Source organism: Triturus cristatus, chromosome 3_1 (genome assembly GCF_964204655.1).
Source record: "Triturus cristatus chromosome 3_1, aTriCri1.1, whole genome shotgun sequence".
In the NCBI taxonomy this organism is placed as follows: Eukaryota; Metazoa; Chordata; class Amphibia; order Caudata; family Salamandridae; genus Triturus; species Triturus cristatus.
Genome location: NC_140583.1, coordinates 643,021,899 through 643,045,107, shown reverse-complemented (window position 1 = coordinate 643,045,107; position 23,209 = coordinate 643,021,899). Strand labels below are relative to the sequence as shown.

Here is a 23,209-nt window from a genome sequence, read left to right as displayed (position 1 = left end):
CAAGGATGATGTTGAGCATGATCATCTGAGCGGCTCCGCGAACGGCCCTGGACTTTCTGTGCATCTGGAACCTAGAGCTTCAGAGAATCGACTGGTGCTGGGCAACCAGGAGCTTCAGGGAATGCTCCTGAAGCGTGGCAGTCAGGACAGGCCTTGGAGTTATGGCCTGCACCAGACATCAGAAACAAACCAAATGGGGGTCTGTCATAGGAACCACAGAGTTTAAACCCCACAGGTTTTTAGGGTACATCTCTACAAACACTGGGATCGAAAATCTCCAAAAGGGCAGACAAATAGTTGAAAAATAGTCCAAAAATGGACTGAGGTAGCCCTCTCTGGATCTGCGCTGATGGTATGGAAAGAAAGGAACTAATGTCAGTGCGCTGGGGTGGAGCCTATGTAGCATCCCGCACATCCTATCTGGTGCGGACGCCAAACCGATCAATGCCATTTATCAGCACATAGAGGTACTGCTGAAAATTTACGGATCCAGTCTTGGCCCTGGGGAATATCTAAGGCAAGAAATCTGAGGCTAGAAGTCTCAATTAGATATCATCAGATTTGTAGGTAACGCACAAGTTACTTACCTGTGTAACGATACATCTGTAAGAGACATTAGTTAGTGATAGATTTCTTACCTTAGAATAACCCGGGGCGTCAGACTGGATCCGGAAAGTTTTCGTCAGCAGTACCCCTGCCCATCAGTAGGCGTCGTCGAATTGTTCCGTGTATGTCGCTGGCGTCGTAGCCGCTGAGATGACATCAGAGCTACTTAGAAACGCCCACGCGTGCTGACGTCAGTTCTGTACACAACTTTTCCGCGCCAAAAGTGCCAAGCCATGCCAGAGACCGACTACTGGTGCAATAGAACAAGGGCCCTGAAAGGGAGGACCTGAACTCAGAACGGGGAGGATGGGCCGGCATTAAGGAATCTATCACTAACTAATGTCTTTTACAGATATATCATTACACAAGTAAGTAACTTGTGCATCTGAAAGAGACACGTTAGTGATAGATTCCTTACCTTAGAATACATACCCAAGCAATACCAACCCCGGTGGTGGGTTTGCGAGGTGAGATTACACCAGAAAGTCACGGGGTATCGAACCAAAGAAGCCGTCTCTCCGGACCAGACTGTCAAGGCAATAGTGCTTAGTGAAAGTATGGAATGAGGCCCAAGTGGCCGCCTGACAGATGTCTTGCAGGGGACACAGCGTCTCAATGCTGTGGTAGCTGCTGTCGCCCTGGTAGAATGGGCACGCAGCCTTTTTAGCCAGAGAATAACAGACTTTAATGCACAAGACCACCAATCGGGAGATAGTGCGCTTGTGCACAGCCTGGCCTTTCTTGGCGCCCACGTAGCCAACAAAGAGCTGGTCATCCACCCGGAACTGTTGTGTGCGGTTGTGATAGAACGAAAGTGCATGTTTTGGGTCCAGACGGTGGAGCCTCTCCTCTTCTCTTTAAGGGTGTGGAGACGGAAAGAAAGTGACAGTTTGCCCGAGATGAAAGGCAGAGACTACTTTTGGTAGAAAGGAGGGACGCGGTCGAAGCACAACCTTGTCCGGATGAATCGCCAGGAAAGGAGGTTTGCAGGATAGAGCCTGGAGCTCACTCACCCGCCGAGCGGAGGTGATGGCCACCGGGAAGACAGTTTTTAAAGTCAATAACCGCAAAGGACAGTTATGAAGAGGCTCAAATGGAGCGCACAAGTGAGTAATGCCTTTGAGAAATCTATTGACAACTGGGAACTTGAAAAGAGAGGGCTGATCAGGCAACCGAAGAAAGGATGAAAGAGAAGAAAGGTAACCCTTGATAGTGCCCAAAGCAGAGCCCTGCTCGGCCAAAGAAAGAAGGAACAATAGGACCTCAGAAAGAAGGGCAGCAAGAAGATCAACAGATTTTGCTGTGCACCATGCCACAAATTTTTCCACCAACAGGCGTATACTGTTTTAGTGGAAAGAAGCCTGGCTGCCAGAATCACATTACAGTCTTTGGGAGGCAAGTCGAATGGAATCCGCTGTTGCTGTTCAATCTCAACGCAAGGAGGTGGTGGCTGGACAGGTTCGGGTGGAGGACAGTCCCCTGTTGCTGCGACAGGAGATCCTCCCGACGAGGCAGTCAGATCGGGGGATCCACGCTCCTACGGAGTAGTTTGGGATACCAAACTCTTTGAGCCCAGTCCGGTGCCACAAGAATGACTTGGGCCTGGTCGCGCCTGATCTTCTTCTGCACTCTGGGCAGAAGTGGTATAGGAGGAAAGGCGTACAACAGACCGCAACTCCACTCACGACGAAAAGCGTTGCCTAGCGAGTGCTGCCTTGGAAACTCCAATGTGCAGAACTGCTGACATTGCGCATTCTCTTCGGTGGTGAATAGATCTAACCAAGGTTCTCCCCACTGCTGAAAGAGACCTTGCACCACCTCTGAGTGAAGACGCCATTCGTGATCCAACATGCACCTGCGACTGAGTTCGTCCGCCCTGGCGTTCAGGGTACCTGCCAGGTGTTGAACCACCAAGGAAAAGCCTTGACGTTCCAGCCACGTCCAGAGACGTAGAGCCTCCTGACATAGGGTCCACGTCCCCACCCCGCCCTGTTTGTTGCAGTACCACATGGTGGTGGTGGTGTCTGTGAACACCTGCACTACTCTCCCCTTGACAGAGGGAAGGAATGCTTTGAGTGCAAGTAGGATCGCCCTGAGCTCCAAAAGATTGATATGGAGCTTTGACTCCGCCGGAGACCAAAGGCCTCTGATCTCCGCCTCTCCCATGTGGCAGCCCCATCCCAGGAGGGACGCGTCCTTCACTACTGTGTGCTCCGGTTGGGGAAGGGAGAAGGATCTGCCGTTGACCCAACGCTGGTTCATGAGTGACCACTGCAAGTACTGTGCAGTGCCCTCCGAGATCTGGACGTAGCCGGACAGGTTCCCCCGATGCTGCGTCCACTAGAACTTCAGGTCCCACTGCAGAGCCCGCATATGCCATCTGGCATGATAGATCAGCAGGATGCAGGAGGCCTTAAGGCCCAGCAGCCTCAGGGTTTTCCTGACCGGAAACCCAGCACCAGGGCTGAAAGATCGGAATCATAGCCTGAATGTCCCGGACTCGCTGTTCAGGAGGATAAAGCCAAAACTACGCCGTATTCAGAACCGCTCCGATGAAGAGGAGCTTCTGAGAGGGAATCAGGTGCGACTTCAGCATGTTGATGGAAAACCCCGCAAATGCAGGAGGTCGGCCGTAGTCTGGAGGTGGGAGAGGACTGCCTGGGGCAAGCCCGCCTTCAACAGCCAGTTGCCGAGATAGGGGAAGATTGAAAACCCTGATCTACGCAGATGAGCTGCGACCACCGTCATCACTTTGGTGAACACCCGAGAGGCGCTGGTAAGGCCGAAAGGGAGGACGGTGAACTGAAAGTGCTTGTTGCCCACCGTGAACCGTAGGTAACGCCGGTGGGCTCGCAGGATGGGGATATGAAAATAGGCATCCTACAAGTCCAATGCTACCAGCAGCCTTGCGAGTTTAGGGCAGGCAAGACCTGAGCAAGCGTGAGCATCTTGAACTTCTCCTTCCGGAGGAAGCGATTGACGTTCCGGGGGTCTAAGATAGGGCGCAGACCTTTGTCCTTCTTTCGTACAAAGAAGTAGTGGGAGTAACAACCACGACCTACTTCTGGCATCTGAACGCGCTCGATGGCCCCCTTGGTCAAGAGGGCTGCAACTTTCTGATGGAGGAGTGCCAAGTGTTCCTCCGACATGCGGTGGTACTGAGGTGGCATGGCTGGAGGGGTAGACTCGAAGGGGAGTGTTGGAAAACCACTCCCACACTAGAAGGGGTGGTGGTGGTCTTCCGGACACACTGTGGTAGCTTGGCTCGAGTGGTCAGGAATCAGGCTCCGTGCTAAGCATACAACATACCCAAACAATAACCATGCGTGCATCCGTTTCAAAAACGACTCTACTCCGTAAAAATTATGAAAATAACTTTCTTTATCTTCTTTTTCTCTTAGTTGCTGATTGGAGAAAATAAATAATCACAATATACAAACTTTTGGAAAGTGCAGGTCAAATAAATACTGGCTTAATGATTCAATAAATAGGGGTGATCATAAATAAAGAAGGCATAAATATAAGTGCAATACATACAGGCAATTAAATATTCTGAGGCAATAAATACTGTAACCCAATAAATATTGTGCATCAATAAATACTGTGGACCAATAAATACTGTGGACCAATAAATACAGTGGAACAATAAATAGGTTAAATACAATAAATACAGTGCCCCTAATAAATACTTAAAAGCTGACAGTGACACTCATGAAATCAGATCACTTTTGATTCCTAAGGGCTGATTTGGCCCAGGCACAGCTTGTGGGGATGTGGAAGGCTTGAGGGTGTCTACTCCCTGGCTTGGACAAGGCTGAGGCCTAAACTGAGGTAGATCAAGGGGGGAATACCAGAGACCTGGCTCTCTCTCTCCACACAGCCTCTCTAGATTAGTCCCAGTTCATCCCTGGCACCTTAGAGCAGTCTCTCAGGTCTCCACAGGGCCTTAGGCGCCCTCTACTCCACTTACTGCCCTTTTTCTGATGCTCCGACGCCGCTGGAGTCGTGTCGATGCCGTGAGGCGGTTCCGGTTCGACGTCGGCGGCCTCGGCACAATGTCAGTTCTTGACGACGCCGGTAGGCGGCTCCGGTTCGGTGTCGGCGGCCTCGGCTCGATCTCGACCTCCGATTCGATGGCGTCGGGCAGTCTTTACTCGATGTCGACTTCGGGCGGCTCCGGTCCGATGGCGACCTCGGATTCGATGACGTCGGCCGGCCTTGCCTCGATGTCGACTTCCGGCGGCTCCGGAGTGCGATCCTCACTCCCGACCTCCGGTGCTCCTCTCCTTAGGTTTCCGGCGACTCCGGAGTGCGATCCTCACTCCCGACCTCCGGCACGATTCCCACAGGTTCCGGCGACTCCGGAGTGCGATCCTTACTCCCGACCTCCGTTACACTTCACCTCGGTCTCCGACGACTCCGGAGGGCGGACTTCACTCCTCCGATGACGCCGCTCACTCGACCTCGGGTGACTTCCTCCTCGACCTCTGGTATTCCTCACGACCTCGGACGGCGCCCTCTCTCGACCTCTGGCGGCTCCGGGTACGACGTCTGCTTTTCCAGTCAGCGCCGCTTCTCCACCTCGGGCTCCAGGTCTTAGGCTACTCGACGTCGGACTTCAGGGAAACCAGCTTCCAGGTCAGGATCTTGCTGTTCTCTTGTTTCTAAGGCCTGTTCCGGCTGTCCAGGTCCTTAGGATGGTTTTTCTGACTTCTTCCCACACAGGGCTCCAGGCTGGGCTCAGTCAGTAGGGACTAGTATCAAGGGTGGGTTTATGGACCCCACTCCAGGCACAAGTTTCCACCCCTGCTGCTTCACTCCTTCCTCCTTCAAGTTTGTGCTGCTCACTCCTCACCAGTCAGGTGCCAACTGCCAGCTCCAACTGCCAACTCTCTGTCTTAGCTTCCCAACATTCTAAACCGCCTCCAACTGTCACAGGGTTCTGGAATGTTCTGGAAGGTGCTAGCAGGTTCCAGTGGATGCTGGTGATGTCACAGGTGGCCACCATTTTGTGCTTCAGGCCCTCAGACAGAAGTTTCAGGGGTAGCTAAAATGGCTCCCTGAATCTGCAGCAACACGAAAAAGTCTGGTGGTTCCCAAAAAGGAAAAATTCAAATAGGGTTTGAGGCAAAAGTGGGACAAAATAAATAATGATGAGGAGGGACCACCCAAAGGGCTGACAGGTCTAACACGCGTCCCCCCCAGCTGAAAGTGGGGAGAGCTACCCAACCCCTTGGGAGTTCTCATCACTAAGGCGGAAATACCTTGAGAGACCGTCTGCATTGGCGTGGTCCACTCCAGGCCGATGTTCCACCTGAAAGTCCATTCCCTGTAGGGCAATAGACCACCTCAACAACTTGGGATTCTCCCCCTTCATTTGCATCAGCCAACGAAGGGGTCTGTGGTCGGTCTGAACCAGGAAGTGCGAGCCAAACAGGTATGGCCGCAACTTCTTCAGAGCCCATACCACTGCAAAGGCTTCACGCTCTATTGCACTCCACTTCTGTTCCCTGGGAAGTAGCCTCCGGGATAGGAAGACCACGGGTTGATCCAGACCCTCTTCGTTGAGTTGCGATAACACTGCCCCAATGCCATGTTCTGATGCATCTGTCTGGACAATGAACTCCTTGGAAAAGTCTGGGGCCCTTAAGACCGGGGCCTCGCACATGGCTTTCTTCAATCTCTCAAAGGCTTGCTGACAAGCCTCCGTCCAGACTACCCGTCGAGGTTGTTTCTTGGACGTGAGCTCCGTGAGGGGGGCTACGATGGTACCGTACCCCTTCACGAAGCGGCGGTAGTATCCCGTGAGGCCCAAAAATGCTCGGACCTCAGTCTGTGTCTTGGGGGGTTCCCAGGCCATGATGGCCTCGATCTTCGCCTGGAGGGGTTGCACCGCTCCCCTACCCACCAAGTGTCCAAGGTACACTACCGACCCCTGCCCGATCTGGCACTTGCTGGCCTTGATCGTCAATCCAGCTTGTCTCAGGGCCTGGAGAACAGCTTGCAGGTGACGCAAGTGATCCTCCCAGCTGTTACTGAAGACGGCTATGTCATCCAGATAAGCAGCAGAGAAACTCTCCATTCCGGTGAGGATCTGGTTTACCAGGCGCTGAAACGTGGCAGGTACGTTCTTGAGCCCAAAGGGCATCACACAGAACTGGTAGTGGCCATTGGGCGTGGAGAAGGCTGACCTTTCCCTTGCTCCATCAGTCAAAGAGATCTGCCAGTACCCAGAAGTAAGGTCAAAGGTACTTAGATATTGGGCAGCTCCCAGCCGGTCAATCAATTCATCCGCCCTAGGGATCGGATGAGCATCAGTTTTGGTCACTGAATTCAGTCCCCGGTAGTCCACACAGAACCTCAGTTCTGGTTGGGCACCCGGTGGTGCAGCCTTTGGTACTAACACCACCGGACTGGACCAGGGGCTGCTAGAAGGTTCGATCACTCCTAGCTCCAGCATCTTAGTGACTTCACTATGAATGCTGGCCTTCACCTTGTCTGACATCCGGTAGATCTTGGACTTCACAGGTGGGCTGTCTCCTGTGTCCACGTCATGGACGCACAGGTGAGTCCTACCCGGGACAAGGGAGAACAACGAGGAGTACTGCCCCAGGACCTGGCGACAGTCCTCCTGCTGTTCAGGAGTTAGAGATGGGGAGAGAATCACTCCCTCCACCGACCCATCCTTCTCTTGAGACGCAAACAGATCAGGGAGAGGCTCGCTTTCCACGTCCTCTCCTCCGTCAGTCACCATCATCAAGATGACTTCGGGCCTCTCGTGGTGGGGTTTGAGGCGGTTGGCATGCAGCACCCGCAGGGGCTGACGAGGGGTCTTCAGGTCCACCAAGTAGGTAGCCTTACCCTTCTTCTCCAACACCTCAAAGGGTCCTGACCAGCGATCCTGGAGGGCACTAAGCTCTCCTGGTTCGATCACCCACACCTTCTGGCCAGGCTCCAACTCCACCGGGTGAGCATTGTGGTCATACCACGCCTTCATCACTGCTTGGCTGGCGTCCAAGTTGTCAGAAGCTTGCTTCCACAACTTAGCCATTTGGCTCCGGAAGGCCAGCATGTAGCTCACCACATCCTGGGGAAGCTTTCTGGGAGTTCTTTCCCATCCGTCTCTCACCAGGTTGAGAGGTCCACGTACAGGGTGCCCATACAGAAGCTCGAAGGGGCTGAAGCCCACTCCCTTCTGTGGCACTTCCCTGTAGGAAAAAAGTAAACAGGGTAGGAGGACGTCCCATTTCCTCCGCAGGCTTTCAGGCAGACTTCTGATCATGCCCTTCAAGGTTTTGTTAAACCTCTCCACCAGACCATTTGTCTGGGGGTGGTAAGGAGTGGTGAACCGGTATGTCACTCCACACTCCTTCCACATGGCCCGCATGTACGCTGACATGAAGTTGGTCCCCCTGTCGGACACAACTTCCTTGGGAAAACCCACTCGGGTAAAGATTCCCATCAGGGCCCTAGCCACAACAGGTGCTGTTATGGTCCTCAGAGGTATTGCCTCTGGGTACCGTGTGGCATGATCCACCAGAACCAGGATAAACCTGTGACCAGCTGTAGTCGGTGGATCTAACGGACCCACAATGTCGATGCCCACCCTTTCAAAGGGGGTGCTAACGACAGGAAGTGGTTCCAGGGGAGCTTTCAGCTTCACCCCTGTTTTCCCACTGGCTTGGCAAGACACACATGTCCGGCAGTAGGTATCGGACGACACTTTCATCTGAGGCCAATAAAAGTGTGGGACAAGACGGGCGAAGGTCTTGTCTTGCCCCAGGTGTCCTGCCAATGGTATCTCGTGAGCCAACTCCAGAAGGAAGGCTCGATAACGTTGAGGGACTACCAAGGCTCGTGACGATCCATGTAGGGGTGCCTTGGGTTCACTGTAGAGGAGGCCATCCTCCCAGTAAACACTGTAGTTCCCTTCAACGTTCCCTGCTGCCTGGGCTTCGGCCTGTCGCCTCAGCCCCTCAAGGGTAGGGCACTCCCTCTGGCCCTGGCAGAATTCCTCCCTGGACGGGCCTCCCTCCACGTGCCACTCGGCCGGGATGGGTAGGTCCTCCAGGTTGGTAACGTCCCCCACCGCAGACTCCTGGTCCACCACCTCCGGTGGCCTATCCGTCCTACGGGGTGGTGACGCCGAGGCAGGCTCCTCCTGTCCTCGGTTCTTCCCTTGACTGGCAGCTGGCTGGGCCTTTGTTCCAGGCTCCAGCCGAAATGAACTCCCTCTTCGGGTAGTCGTGGACCTTGTGCTAACACAGGCCCAGTCAGGTGTACCCAGCATCTCGGTGTGAGTCCGGTATTCCACCTCCTTCCAAGCGTTGTGCTCCATGTCATTCCCCAGCAGACAATCGACTGGCACGGCAGGGCTTACGGCAACTCGAAGTGAACCTGCAACCCCCCCCCATTCAAAGGGAACCTCGGCCACTGGATAGTGGCCTGTTCTGCCGTCAGCCATCGCGGCTGGGTGGAGTACATCGGGAATTACCTGCTCTGGAGACACCAGTTGGCTACGCACCATAGTCATACTGGCTCCTGTGTCTCTCAGAGCCTCCCCTCTTTGGCCGTTGATGGTGACCCACTGCCCATACTTTGCGGTATTTGCGGGCACCTGGATCTTAGGAACCATCTCCCGTTCTCCCAGGGACACTAAAGTGACACCCGCCCACTCCCTTCCCTTAGTTAAGGGCATCTCCTCCCCGAGCACTACACTAGCTACTCCGGGGGTCTTTCCTCCAGTGGGAGGGGGTGGTCGTTTCAAGCACTTCGGATCTCCTTTATAGTGTCCAACGCCACCGCACTCATAGCAATGGACAACCCTTGGCTGCTGACTCTGGCCAGGATTAGGGTTTCTGGGTGGGTTGGCCCTAGGGGTGAATCCTGTTCCCTTCCCTTGGAAGTTATTTTGGGGGCCTTTGGAATACTCCTTTTTCTTTTCCCCTCCCTCTTTCTTCTGGGGGGCGCCCTGTCCGGCCTTTTGAGTATCCCCTCCAGTCCCCCTTGTGGACACCCGGGTACTAGCCCAAATGTCCGCCTCCTCAGCAAGCTTCCGGGGACTGGTCAGCTTGCTATCCACCAGGTGTTGCCGCAGTTCAGGGAAACATTTCTCGAGCAGGTGTTCCTTCAGTACCAGGTCAAACAACCCCTCGTAGTTCCTCACTTCACTGCCCTGAATCCAACCTTCCAGTGCCTTCTTTGCATAGTCCAGGAAGTCCACCCAATTCTGTGTGCCCAGTTTGTGACTACCCCTGAACTTCTGTCTGTACTTTTCAGGTGTTAATCCAAACTTTCTGATGAGCGCCAGTTTCATGGTGGGGTAGTGGGTCTGCTCATCCTCCTCGAGGGCCAATAATGCATCCCTACCAGCTGGAGGCATGTACTTGTACAATCCCCCTCCCCAGTACTTCTCTGGAACCCCATGGGCCCTCAACGAGACCTCATAGGCCGCTAGCCACTTGGCGATATCGTCGCCCACCCCATAGCTAGCTACTATGTCCTTTGGCAGGTATGGTTTAGGTTCCCTGGTGATCTCTTGGGTTTGGCTGCCACCATTAGGAACAGGTTGTGCCCCGATTCTCAAGATCTGAAGATCTATTTCTTTCAGTCGTAATTCATGGGCCATCCTCTGCTCCTCCTTCTCCTTCTCCAGCCTTGCTAAGTCCCATGTGAGCTGTCTTTTCTCCCTCCGGTCCGTTAACTCCACTTCAGACAAGCCAAAGCTAGAGGCACTGCTGCCCTTCCTAGAAATGGTTCTGGGCCCTGCTGACAGGTTCCCCACCTCAGGTTGGTACATCTCAGCCCCCTCGGTGTCAGGCTCTCCATCCCTGTCTTCCTCCTCAGCCTTGCTTTCTCGGCGTGCCTCCCCCCAAGCCCTTAGGCTGGTTTGGAGTGCACCCTTCTTTGCTCCTGGGGGACAGTACACCCCCTCCCGCTGGCAAAACTCCCTGAGTTGGGCCACAGTGTACGTTTCTAGATTTTCTAGTACAAACTCCATCTCGCCCACTCAGGTTAGAGGACAGGTTTTGTGCAGTAACTATGCAGGGGGGTACCTTTAATAATACCTCCTCCCACCACCAGAGTAAATTTGGAAAAAACAAAAACCCACAATTAGGAAGGCCGCTTTGAGAAAACTCCCGGTGTAGGCCTATGGACTACCCACAGTTATTGTGGAGTATACGTAGGCACAGCTCTATCCCACCACTGAACACCAATTAATGTTGGAAACCCACTCCCACACTAGAAGGGGTGGTGGTGGTCTTCCGGACACACTGTGGTAGCTTGGCTCGAGTGGTCAGGAATCAGGCTCCGTGCTAAGCATACAACATACCCAAACAATAACCATGCGTGCATCCGTTTCAGAAACGACTCTACACCGTAAAAATTATGAAAATAACTTTCTTTATCTTCTTTTTCTCTTAGTTGCTGATTGGAGAAAATAAATAACAATCACAATATACAAACTTTTAGAAAGTGCAGGTCAAATAAATACTGGCTTAATGATTCAATAAATAGGGGTGATCATAAATAAAGAAGGCATAAATATAAGTGCAATACATACAGGCAATTAAATATTCTGAGGCAATAAATACTGTAACCCAATAAATATTGTGCATCAATAAATACTGTGGACCAATAAATACAGTGGAACAATAAATAGGTTAAATACAATAAATACAGTGCCCCTAATAAATACTTAAAAGCTGACAGTGACACTCATGAAATCAGATCACTTTTGATTCCTAAGGGCTGATTTGGCCCAGGCACAGCTTGTGGGGATGTGGAAGGCTTGAGGGTGTCTACTCCCTGGCTTGGACAAGACTGAGGCCTAAACTGAGGTAGATCAAGGGGGGAATACCAGAGACCTGGCTCTCTCTCTCCACACAGCCTCTCTAGATTAGTCACAGTTCATCCCTGGCACCTTAGAGCAGTCTCTCAGGTCTCCACAGGGCCTTAGGCGCCCTCTACTCCACTTACTGCCCTTTTTCTGATGCTCCGACGCCGCTGGAGTCGTGTCGATGCCGTGAGGCGGTTCCGGTTCGACGTCGGCGGCCTCGGCACAATGTCAGTTCTTGACGACGCCGGTAGGCGGCTCCGGTTCGGTGTCGGCGGCCTCGGCTCGATCTCGACCTCCGATTCGATGGAGTCGGGCAGTCTTTACTCGATGTCGACTTCGGGCGGCTCCGGTCCGATGGCGACCTCGGATTCGATGACGTCGGCCGGCCTTGCCTCGATGTCGACTTCCGGCGGCTCCGGAGTGCGATCCTCACTCCCGACCTCCGGTGCTCCTCTCCTTAGGTTTCCGGCGACTCCGGAGTGCGATCCTCACTCCCGACCTCCGGCACGATTCCCACAGGTTCCGGCGTCTCCGGAGTGCGATCCTCACTCCCGACCTCCGTTACACTTCACCTCGGTCTCCGACGACTCCGGAGGGCGGACTTCACTCCTCCGATGACGCCGCTCACTCGACCTCGGGTGACTTCCTCCTCGACCTCTGGTATTCCTCACGACCTCGGACGGCGCCCTCTCATGACCTCTGGCGGCTCCGGGTACGACGTCTGCTTTTCCAGTCAGCGGCGCTTCTCCACTTCGGGCTCCAGGTCTTAGGCTACTCGACGTCGGACTTCAGGGAAACCAGCTTCCAGGTCAGGATCTTGCTGTTCTCTTGTTTCTAAGGCCTGTTCCTGCTGTCCAGGTCCTGAGGATGGTTTTTCTGACTTCTTCCCACACAGGGCTCCAGGCTGGGCTCAGTCAGTAGGGACTAGTATCAAGGGTGGGTTTATGGACCCCACTCCAGGCACAAGTTTCCACCCCTGCTGCTTCACTCCTTCCTCCTTCAAGTTTGTGCTGCTCACTCCTCACCAGTCAGGTGCCAACTGCCAGCTCCAACTGCCAACTCTCTGTCTTAGCTTCCCAACATTCTAAACCGCCTCCAACTGTCACAGGGTTCTGGAATGTTCTGGAAGGTGCTAGCAGGTTCCAGTGGATGCTGGTGATGTCACAGGTGGCCACCATTTTGTGCTTCAGGCCCTCAGACAGAAGTTTCAGGGGTAGCTAAAATGGCTCCCTGAATCTGCAGCAACACGAAAAAGTCTGGTGGTTCCCAAAAAGGAAAAATTCAAATAGGGTTTGAGGCAAAAGTGGGACAAAATAAATAATGATGAGGAGGGACCACCCAAAGGGCTGACAGGTCTAACAGGGAGGGAGTAGCCCCTTTGGACTATTTGCAGAACCCACCTGTCCGAGGTTATGGAGCACCGGTGGGGAAGGTGATGGCGAATCATTCCACCCACTCGCATCAGGTGGACCTGAAACATCGGCCTAGGAAGGTTTAGAGGCGGCGGCGGCAGGGGAGGTAGTGGACTGACCCATCCGCTGTCCTCGGGACCCACCACGGAGTGTCCACGTCCACGGCTGCGCTGAGACTGGGGCTGCGTAGGCTTGCGGGTCTGAAAGGAATGCGCCTGGGAGCCCCGACCCTGACCTCGAAAGGACCGAAAAGCGGACCCCGGGGAAGTACGCGTGATGGCGAGACCCAAGGACTGGGCCGTAGCCCGATAGTCCTTAAAGCGTTCCAGGGTGCTATCCGCCTTATCACCAAAGAGGCGTGTACCATCAAAGGGCATGTCCAACAGGGTGTTCTGGACATCCCCAGAGAAGCCAGTAGTTTGGAGCCAAGCATAACGATGGAGCGCCACTGTTGTGGGAAGTGCCCTACTGAGAGAATCGGCCGTGTCAAGCCCACAAGGAATAGTACATTTTGCAGCATCTCTCCCTTTGGTAATGGCTTGGGAGAGAGCCGCCCGTGCTTCCACAGGGCACTGAGGCAGCACCTGTGCCACAGTGTCCCACACAGAATGGGAATAGCGGCCTAGCAGGCACGCAGTATTCAACGCTCGCAATCCTGAGCTGGCAGATGTGAAAATCTTTTTCCCAAATTGCTCCAGTTTCCTAGATTCCTTGTCCAGAGGAGCAGAAGGGAACGCCTTCGGTGAGGCAGAAGCCTGGACAACCAGACTCTCAGGCGTCGGGTGTTGTGTAAGAAAGCGCCACACCCTTGTCTACAGGAACTCTTGTGTTAGGTTTGATCCAGGTGCCCAACAGAATATCAGTAAGCACTTCATTAAAGGGCAGTAACGGCTCTGCAGAGGAGGACTGAGGCTACAGGACCTCAGTCAGGAGATTGGTCCGGATAGGTACAGAAGGGAGTTCGAGGTTAACAGCCTCAGCTGTCCTACGCAATACTACCGATAAAGTCCCAACCTCCCCCGTGGCCACGGAAGAAGGGGACAGAGTACCAGGGTGTGGAGAGAAATCCAGATCCACTGGACCCTCCACATCGCCTTCCCATTCAGGATCATCCTCGCATTGAGCTGCAAGAGGGACGAGGTGCCCTGGGAAATGGGATAAACTCCCCTCCAAGAAATGAAATGGGAATACCAGTCCCGGTTCGGCACCATACGGCGCCAGCTGCAGCGCTGCAGCCGGATCCAGGGCCGGCACCGAGGCCGGAGTCAGCGCCGCCGCAGGGTATGGTGCCGGTGTAGCTGAGGCCAGAGGCGGCGGCACGGAGGCAAACCCTTCCGACGGATCCACGGGGCCCGAAAGCGCTCCGGAGGGACCCGGCGGGGAAAAAAATGGCGCAAGGCCGACATGAAGGCCTGCACCTAGTCCGAAGTCGCGTGCGGGCCCGAAAAGGGTGGGTCGGCCGCAGGCAACAATGGAGGCTCCAACGGAGCCGCGGGGGAGTTCCCACCTGCCCCCTCCACCGCGTCTCACGACCGGTGAGGGGTAGAGGAAGAGCGACATCGCTTCTTTGACTTTTTATGGCACCTAGACTTACCTGTCCCCGATTCCGACGAGCGATGCTGATGGCTCCTCGACCGGTCCCTCGACCTCCCACAGGATCGGAACCTCGATCAGCGCGGAACCGATTGCCGGACCTACAACAACTTTCGGGAACGCTCCCGCAAAGTTTTTGGCACCATGGCCCTACAATCAGGGTATGCCTCGGGGTTATGGGCATGCCCCAAGCAGAAGAGACACGTCGTAAGAGTCCGATACCGACATGTTTCGACGGCAGGCCCTACAGGACTTAAACCCGGGCATCCCTATTGCACCAGGAGTCAAGTACACGACAAAACAAGCTGTCAGAAACCAAGTTAAAACTTTTAACTATGGGTACCGCTCTCTCTCGGATCTATGCTACTGCGCGGAAAAAGAAAGAACTGACGTCAGCTTGCGTGGGCGTGTCTAAGTAGCTCTGATGACGTCATCTCGGCGGCTACGATGCCAGCAACGTACGAGGAGCCGTACGACGACGCCTACCGATGCGCAGGGGTGCTGCTGACGAAAACTTTCCAGATCCAGTCTGACGCCTGGGGATATTCTAAGGTAAGGAATCTATCACTAACGTGTTTCTTTCAGATTGCATCATCAAAGACTGCATCATTTCACACTTTTATATGAGCAACTACAAAGAGCACTTCAATCCAGAACCCTGTTTGAATGTAAATCAGTTAGGGGTACTCTGAACAGTTGTTTTTGATGACCTTTGACTCAAGGACACCAGACATTCCAGAGCACACCTCATCATTTACATTCCTAGGGCTCATCTCGTCCATACTCACTCCTCCCCCAGTGCTTTAAGGTTATGCAATATAAAAAAATAACAATCAATGAAATCCGAATCATATTTCTTATGGTTAATGGCTTCAAGCCAACGTATGTCTTTGCATGCATAGCATCACAAGAACAAATTGCACAACTAAGCTTGATGTAAGTCTCTAGCTGGCAGTACCATAATTTGTTCCAAACATTACAGTTTCCTAATCTCCTCCTTTGCACAATGTCTCCCTGAAATACCTTTGAGTTCCGGTTGCAGTGCTCAGACGATAGTATCAGTCCAGGCAGGTTACTGGGCAATTCCAAGCGTCTGAAATACCAGACCAGATTCCAGAACACGATGGGATGATGATCCACAAATCCTGCCACAGTGATAGCCAGGTCACCCTCATTTTCTAGCAGGCTCTCCAGCTCTTTCCACACCACAAGTGGACTGAGGTAAGGAACAGAGATAGGCTCTGGGTTTGACAACCTCCACTCCAAGCTCAAAGGATCCTAAGAAGAAAAAAATCATTATTAAATCAGACATTATTGAAAATGTGCTTACAAGCTGAGAACATCCCATAAGCACAGTCTCCCCGTCATAGGAGCAATACTTTTTTCTTGTTTTTGCAGGTCCTGACATATATTGCCTCTGGCCCAAACTTTTATCTAGGATGGATAATTCTGCTGGTGTGGTACAAAGATTCATTTCTACAAGTGACAGGTTTCTGGGCACAGGGATTAGTAAAGGAATAAGTTTACCTTTTGGGCTATGGATGTATCTAGCTGCTGTTACTTAACATGTGTGACATCTCTCATGTTTAAGTCAGAGGGGTCCATTTAGACAGCTAGTTTGTGGTAGAGGAACGCCAACCATAACAAAAGATACCTACCATGAAGTGGAACATAATTTTGGCAAAAGTGCTTCTGCCAGCATGGCGGGAAGCACTGTCATTAAAGACCTGAGCCATTAAAGACCTGACTTGAGTCATGGATTATCTTTCCTGCTCAGGACCACCATATCTCGAATGAAGCCCTCCGGGCACAATAATTATATGACGAAAGGTCCACTCTATTTAGGGAGGGCCTTCCAACGCATTGAAAAGGTGGCTGTAAGACAGATGGGACATGTAGTGGATGGGACACCATATCATAGCTATCCAATGGCAGAGCCACCTGAAGTCCCATCATAAGAAGCAAGATCATGGAAAGCTGATTAGGGATAGCTGGTATTGTGTTTCCAAATCCTATGTAATATTACAATCATTTGTATGAAAAAAATAAGATTTAATTTAAGTTGCAAGAAGCATGCTCTAATTGGTGAAAGCTACCGCCTCTGACAAATAGGTTTGTTTCTGCTTAGAAATTAGGGAATAAAATAGTATTAAGGCCAATATTTAAGAGCTCATTGGTTATTTGTTGTAAGGGAGTGGAGGTTGGACACTAATGGGTTTGGTTGTTATGGCTTTTAACCTTAGCTCTAATAATGGTGAGCCAGTTATCCATTCTTATCCATGAACTATTTCTTCAGTTTTCTATTGACGCTGTGTAGAAACAGAAAATAGGGACACTGAAAAAATATGTCGCATGGAGGAACAAACCCCGGTTTCCTTCAGGCTGGTGGGGAGGCTGCCAGTGGAAATGATCTGGGTCAGCTTCCGCTTTCCTTTTACATTCTCTTCAAGTGGTCCAAACACACTGATGCTCCTGGCCACTGGGTGGCTTGAGTCTTCAATGAGGTTGGTGGCTTCCTTCCTTCGTCCTGACGGAATCTCAATGCTTCTGACCGGAGAATCTTTCTGCTGCTTTACAAGCCTGAAAAAACGAGCAATGGAGAAATTTTAACATGCACACCACTTTGTATCCATAAGTTCAAAGAGGGCTTACAAATAGGGTGAAGGTCCTCGTAGTAGGTACAAGAAAGAATGAAGCTAGAAAATGGATTACACATAATGTATACAAATCAACACTAACAGGATGTTAAATTTGATTAGATGTAACTCTTATCAATGCACCTGAAAGTGTTCAGGCCAAATAAACATATGAAAGAGTGGATTATTAAGGACACCAACACCTAACACTGATAGAAAGAAAAAAACAATTAGCAAACAGGAGCTTTCAACTATTGGTATGCCATAACAAGGAAGGCAGTTTCATTGTGTTACCTTTGGTGTCTGCCAACTCGAAATTTATGGGTAGAGATTATCAAGTGGAAAACATTTTGGAAGTTCAAAATTGCATATGATTAACACAGGAAACAAAGGGCAAATAGAGCATTGGCCCTGGAAAACACTGGTAAGAAATCAATTTGAATTAAGAGGCTGTTAATGGGATCTGCATATAGCCTGCAGATCCATCGGAGCCTTTAATTTAGCTGTGACCAAATAATTCAGTGACATTGATTTAGGTTGTGGAGAAGTGTGGCTCAATGATTAGAGCGGCAGACCCTGATGCAGAGGTCTATCCCGGGACCAGGGTTCAATTCCCCGCTTCGGCGGGTCTTGGGCTCAAAAATTCCACGGACCTGATAATTCTCGCCTCGGTGCCTATTCCAATCATGGAGTCCCACTCTGCAACTCTGGGCAATAGCTTGCTTAATCTCCACAACGGCCCCCACAACGCTAAGGATGCCTGGCCTCCACCTTGGGGGTGCCCAGGAGTGGACGCCTCACAGGGAAAGCCAGGATGGGTTCCACAGCGGTATTCGTACAAGCGCCTTGAGACCCTTGCGGGTGAGTAGTGCGCTATACAAGTATCAAATTTACATTTTTTATTTTAGGTTAGGTATATATCCAATATTTAATATACTATGAAATTATAAACACATAACAAGAATGCCTGATATATTTGAAGGAGACAGAAAGTTTGCAATGATTAAAGGGTGTGTGAGAAATGTCACCCCACCTCTATGAAAGACACTGAGTAAGAATCAGTAGTCAAGATGGCATGAAACTCACTGATCCCCCTGGTAGAAGCAGCAGCTACTTGGCATTATGTTTTTCTGAAGAAGATACACATTTACAAATGTTCAGTTTGCAAAGGGTTTAAAGGTTTGCTATTGATGACTACCATGATCAAACTGAGAAAGAATTACAGTGCTGGTCTCTTTCTCATACTGGTATTTTATTGCCTCATGAGGCAAAGACGATCAAGGAGAGCTCTTAAATGCTCATATTGCTCAGAAGAATGAACATGTATGCCCATCTCTGTGAGATTAGTGTGTGCACAGGTCATTATCAACTACATAAATAAATCGGGGTATTAATATTCTTATCCAGTGCCTAGTAGCACAATTGAAGTCATATTATTATGTGCTAATTAACAAAGTGGTATCCTTGCCCGACAAGGCCCACAGTACTTGTATTGGTCAGATTTCAGGGAGCATTTGAGCTCCTTAACATCAACAATTAACTTCTGATGTTTCCTTTCCCCTCACAGGTAGCATGTTACATTATTGGAGCTAGTTCTCGGCTAGGTGTAGCAGGTCTGTCCGAGACAGGGCAATCACAAAAATAAAGAGCTATTGAACCTGCTCATTTCAGTATGATTTACTGAATCATCAGTAGGGACATAAGGCTTGGAAAACATTTGTAAAACGTGCGGCTATTCAGCAGGCAAATTGAAGACAACTGGAGATTTATCTGGTTGTAAAATGGCTGATCTTTGAGAAGAGGCAGGAAGTGGATTCAACAGAAAGAAGATAACAAATGGGAGACAACTGCTATGCTGTTCCAATTGGGGCATGATGCAGTTTCATTTATATTCCTGCTTAACTTTATTCACTCCCACAGAGTCACATAGTTCCAATAGACTTTGCAGTAATCCAGGATCCAAACCGAAATCCTCCTGGTTAGCAGGTGGCAGGAAGAAAGGAGTATCAGTTTTATCACTTATGTAGAACGTGGCAATCTACTTCACGTGGCATAGCTGGGAGCAAGGGCTTAGGTGTTTGGAAAATAAACTGCAACTCCAGAAGGTTGGTGTGCAACCGGTTACCCTCGTCTGATGACAGCCTGTGCATCTCTAACCTGCCAGTAGAGAGTGGGACACTGAAAGATGCACCTTATCAGGAGCTTAGATTCCCCAGTTTACCAATACAGTTCAAACAGAAGGTGTAAAATAATCAATAGTTCACTCTTATATATCGGTGCATTGAGCTCATTAGGAGGAGAATGGCGATAGGAGCACTTACCCTCGGCCACATATGAGAATCAGTGAGCATTAAGGCGGCTACGGATCTGCTGAAACTAGCAAGCAGAGTTCTTGTATTACAATGAAAGGAAAATGCTACTTACCAGTATGAATCTGTTCTTGGCATGTACAGCTGCAGAGTTGTACACTATGCATAGATCGCCATCTGGTGTTGGGCTCGGATGCTTGCACGTTGTTGTCGTCTTGGAAGAGTCTTTTGCAGTCACGAGATAGGTGACGCCTCCCTTGGACGATAGTGCGCATGGGCATCGACTCCATCCTCAGATTGTTTTTCACCATGATGGAGTCAGTAAGAAGTAAGAGATGTCCATGTGAATGTATCTAATTAAGATAATATTGGAGTAGATACAGGTTCCGGGGGGGGGGTGGGTGGGCGTGTACAACCCTGCAGGTCTACATGCTAAGAACTGATGCATACTGGTAAGTAGCATTTTCCGTTCGAGGCATATGAGCTGCAGATTGTACACTATGCATAGACTGTACAGCAGTGTCTCCCCTAGCGGTGGTCACCTGTATCTGCTGTAGTAGTTTGAAAAAGTGGTTTAAGAACTGCCTGGCCTACAGAAGCTTGTTGCTTAGACTGCACATCAACACAATAGTGTTTGGTGAAGGTGTGTGGTGTAGACCATGTTGCTGCTTTACATATATCATCTAAGGGAATGTTCCCTAAGAATGCCATGGAAGCCCCTAGTTTGCGTGTTGAATGCGCTCTAGGGGGAATTGTTAATGTGCGTTTAGCCTTTTGATAGCATATTTGAATGCATTTTACTATCCACCTCGCGATCCCAGCTTTGGAGATGGGGTTACCTTTATGAGGTGGGAAGAAGGCTACAAACAGTTGTTTTGTCTTTTGAAAGGGCTTAGTCCTGTCAATGTAATAAAGTAGGGCTCTTTTGACGTCTAGTGTGTGAAGAGCTCTCTCTGCCACAGAGTTTGGGTTTTGGAAAAACACCGGTAACTTAACTGATTGGTTAAGATGAAAAGAAGAGATGACTTTGAGAAGGAATTTTGGATTTGTTCTGAGAACCACTTTGTTACGATGTCTTTGTAAGAATGGTTCTTGTATGGTTAAAGCCTGGATCTCACTTACCCTTCTGAGAGAGGTAATTGCGACAAGGAAAGCTACTTTCCATGTGAGGAACTGAAGTTCACATTTATGTAGAGGTTCAAATGGGGGACCCATTAGCCTGGTAAGAACAATGTTTAAATTCCGAGACCGGAGAGGGTGGGAGTCTGGGAGGAATTATTCTTTTAAGGCCCTCCATAAAGGCTTTGATTGCAGGTACTCTAAATAGTGACAAGGGTTGTCTTTTTTGTAAATAAGCAGCAAGTGCCGCTAGATGTAATTGTATGGATGAATATGCTAGATTACATCTTTGCAAGTGTAGCAAATAGCAAATGATGTCCTGGATGGAAGCATCCAGCGGATCAATGTTATTGTTATTGCAGTAGATGACAAATCTTTTCCATTTTGCTGCATAGCAAGCTCTAGTAGTAGGGCGTCTGGCTTCTTTAATGATGTTCATACAGTCCGGCGGAAGGTTAAGATAACCGAATTCTAGGACTCCAGGAGCCAGATCGCTAGATTCAGTTGACCTGGATCGGGTGCCTTATCTCTCCATGGCTCTGTGTTAGCAATGTTGGGGAGAGGCGTAGTTTTTGGTGTGGAACTACTGAGAGTTCCAGTAGTGTTGTGAACCACGGTTGGCGTGCCCATGTGGGAGCCACCAGGATCATCTTGAGAGACTATTGACTGAGCTTGCGTACTACTAGGGGAATCAGTGGGAGTGGCGGAAAAGCGTACGCAAATTTGCCTGGCCAGTTCATCCATATCGCATGGTCTTTGGACAACGGGTGTGGAAACCTGGCGGCGAAGGTTGGGCATTTTGCATTTGCGTGTGTGGCGAACATATCTATGTCTGGTTGACCCTACATTTGGAAAAATGGTTGAAGAACTTAGGGATGAAGTTCCCATTCGTGTATCTGCTGTGTCTGTCGACTTAGCAGATCCGCAATCTGATTGTGAACTCCTGGAAGATGTACTGCCAGCAAGTATATGTTTTGTGGAATGGCCCATCTCCAAATGTTTTGTGTGGGCTGGGACAGCTTCAAAGAATGTGTGCCTCCTTGTTTCTGTATGTAATACATGGCTGTCATGTTGTCCGTCCGGACTAGGACAGTCTTGTGCTGTAGATGTACTTGGGATGATTTTAATGCTAGAAATATTGCCAGTAATTTTAGGTGATTGATATGGAGCACTTTCTGTTGAGTGGTCCATTTGCCTTGAATTGTGTGGTTTAGGAGATGGGCTCCCCAACCGGTGATTGATGCGTCTACTGTTAGCACTATCTGTGGAACCGGCTCGAGGAACGGCCACCCTTTGGACAGGTTTTGTGTGTTCCACCACTGCAGAGAGCAATTTGTGCGGCTGTCCACCAACACCAGATCTGTAAGTTGTCCTGGAGATTGGATCCATTGACGTACTAGGCATTCCTGTAAGGGGCGCATCTGAAGTCTTGCATGAGGTACGATAAAGATGCAAGAGGCCATCATTCCAATGAGTTGCATGAATACCCTTGCTGGGAGGGAATGCTGTGGTTGAAATCTGGTGATTAGTGTTTGCATACTGGCTATCCTGGCTGGATTGGGATATGCCAGAGCTCTGGAGGTGTCTACTAGGGCCCCTAGATACTGATGTATGTGGGAGGGCTCAAGATTTGACTTGGGGTAGTTTACTGTTAATCCCAAGTCGTGAAGCAGCTGGATGGTTTGATGAGTGTGATGAACACACTGGTTGAATGACAAGGCTTTTATTAGCCAGTCGTCGTGATATATAAAGACATGGATTTGTTGTCTTCTCAAGTGTGCTGCTACTACCGCAAGGCACTTTGTGAACACTCTGGGTGCGGTGGTTACCCCGAATGGAAGGACTTTGAACTGATAGTGTTGTCCGTCCACTATGAGCCTTAGATACTTCCTGTGAGCAGGATGAATGGGAACGTGGAAGTAGGCGTCCTTGAGATCTAGTGTGCCAAGGAAGTCGCTCTGTTGAAGCAGTGGGAGGACCTTTTGGAGAGTGATCATATGAAAATGATCTGACTGTATATAGAGATTGAGGGGTCTGAGGTCGAGTATTGGCCTTAGGGTCCCGTCCTTCTTGGTTATTAGGAAATACAGCGAGTAAACCCCTGTTCCTTGATGCTGTAAGGGAACTAGTTCTATTGCCTGCTTTTGAAGCAGTGAGAGAACCTCTTGTTTTAAGAGCGTGAGGTGTTCCGTGGACATTGGATGTTGTTTGGGTGGTATGGTGGGCGGGGTTGCTGTAAGTTCCAGGCAGTAACCATACTGAATAATTTGTCTTACCCACTTGTCTGTAGTGATGGCATTCCAGACAGGTAGGAACTATGAGAGTCTCCCTCCGACCGGAGTAGAATGGTCTGGAGGGAGTGGAGGGAAGTCACTGCTTATTAGTGGGGGAGGCGCGAGTGTTGTTGTTACCTCTGTCTATTCCTTTGTTGTTATTTCCTCTGTATGCACTTCTAAAATATTCTCTGTTGGGGGATGTTTGCGTGGTAAAGGGGTCATTGTTGCCTCCCCCACCCCCTAAATCATCATCATCATCATCATTCTGTGGTGGTGGTGAAAGTTTTGGAGGCTGTGGAGGAGAGACAGGCTTAGGAGGAAGAACAGGAGAAGAGGGTCTTATAGGCAAAGTGGCATAGTCTTTTCTTCACAGGCACAGCAGGAGTGTCTGGTGTGTCCAGCTTCCTCTTCTTGTGTG

General features: G+C 50.4%; 1 protein-coding gene across 1 annotated transcript in view; it reads right to left on the bottom strand.

Moving 5' to 3' along the window:
- Positions 1-23,209, bottom strand: part of DENND4A (DENN domain containing 4A) — an 811,018-nt gene that overhangs the window by 31,191 nt on the left and 756,618 nt on the right. The window contains exons 33-34 of the mRNA XM_085644632.1: positions 16,818-17,031; positions 15,475-15,729 (exon numbers count right to left, since the gene is read on the bottom strand). Of these exons, the coding sequence (XP_085500758.1) occupies positions 15,475-15,729; positions 16,818-17,031 (469 nt within the window). The remainder of the gene's footprint in view (positions 1-15,474; positions 15,730-16,817; positions 17,032-23,209) is intronic.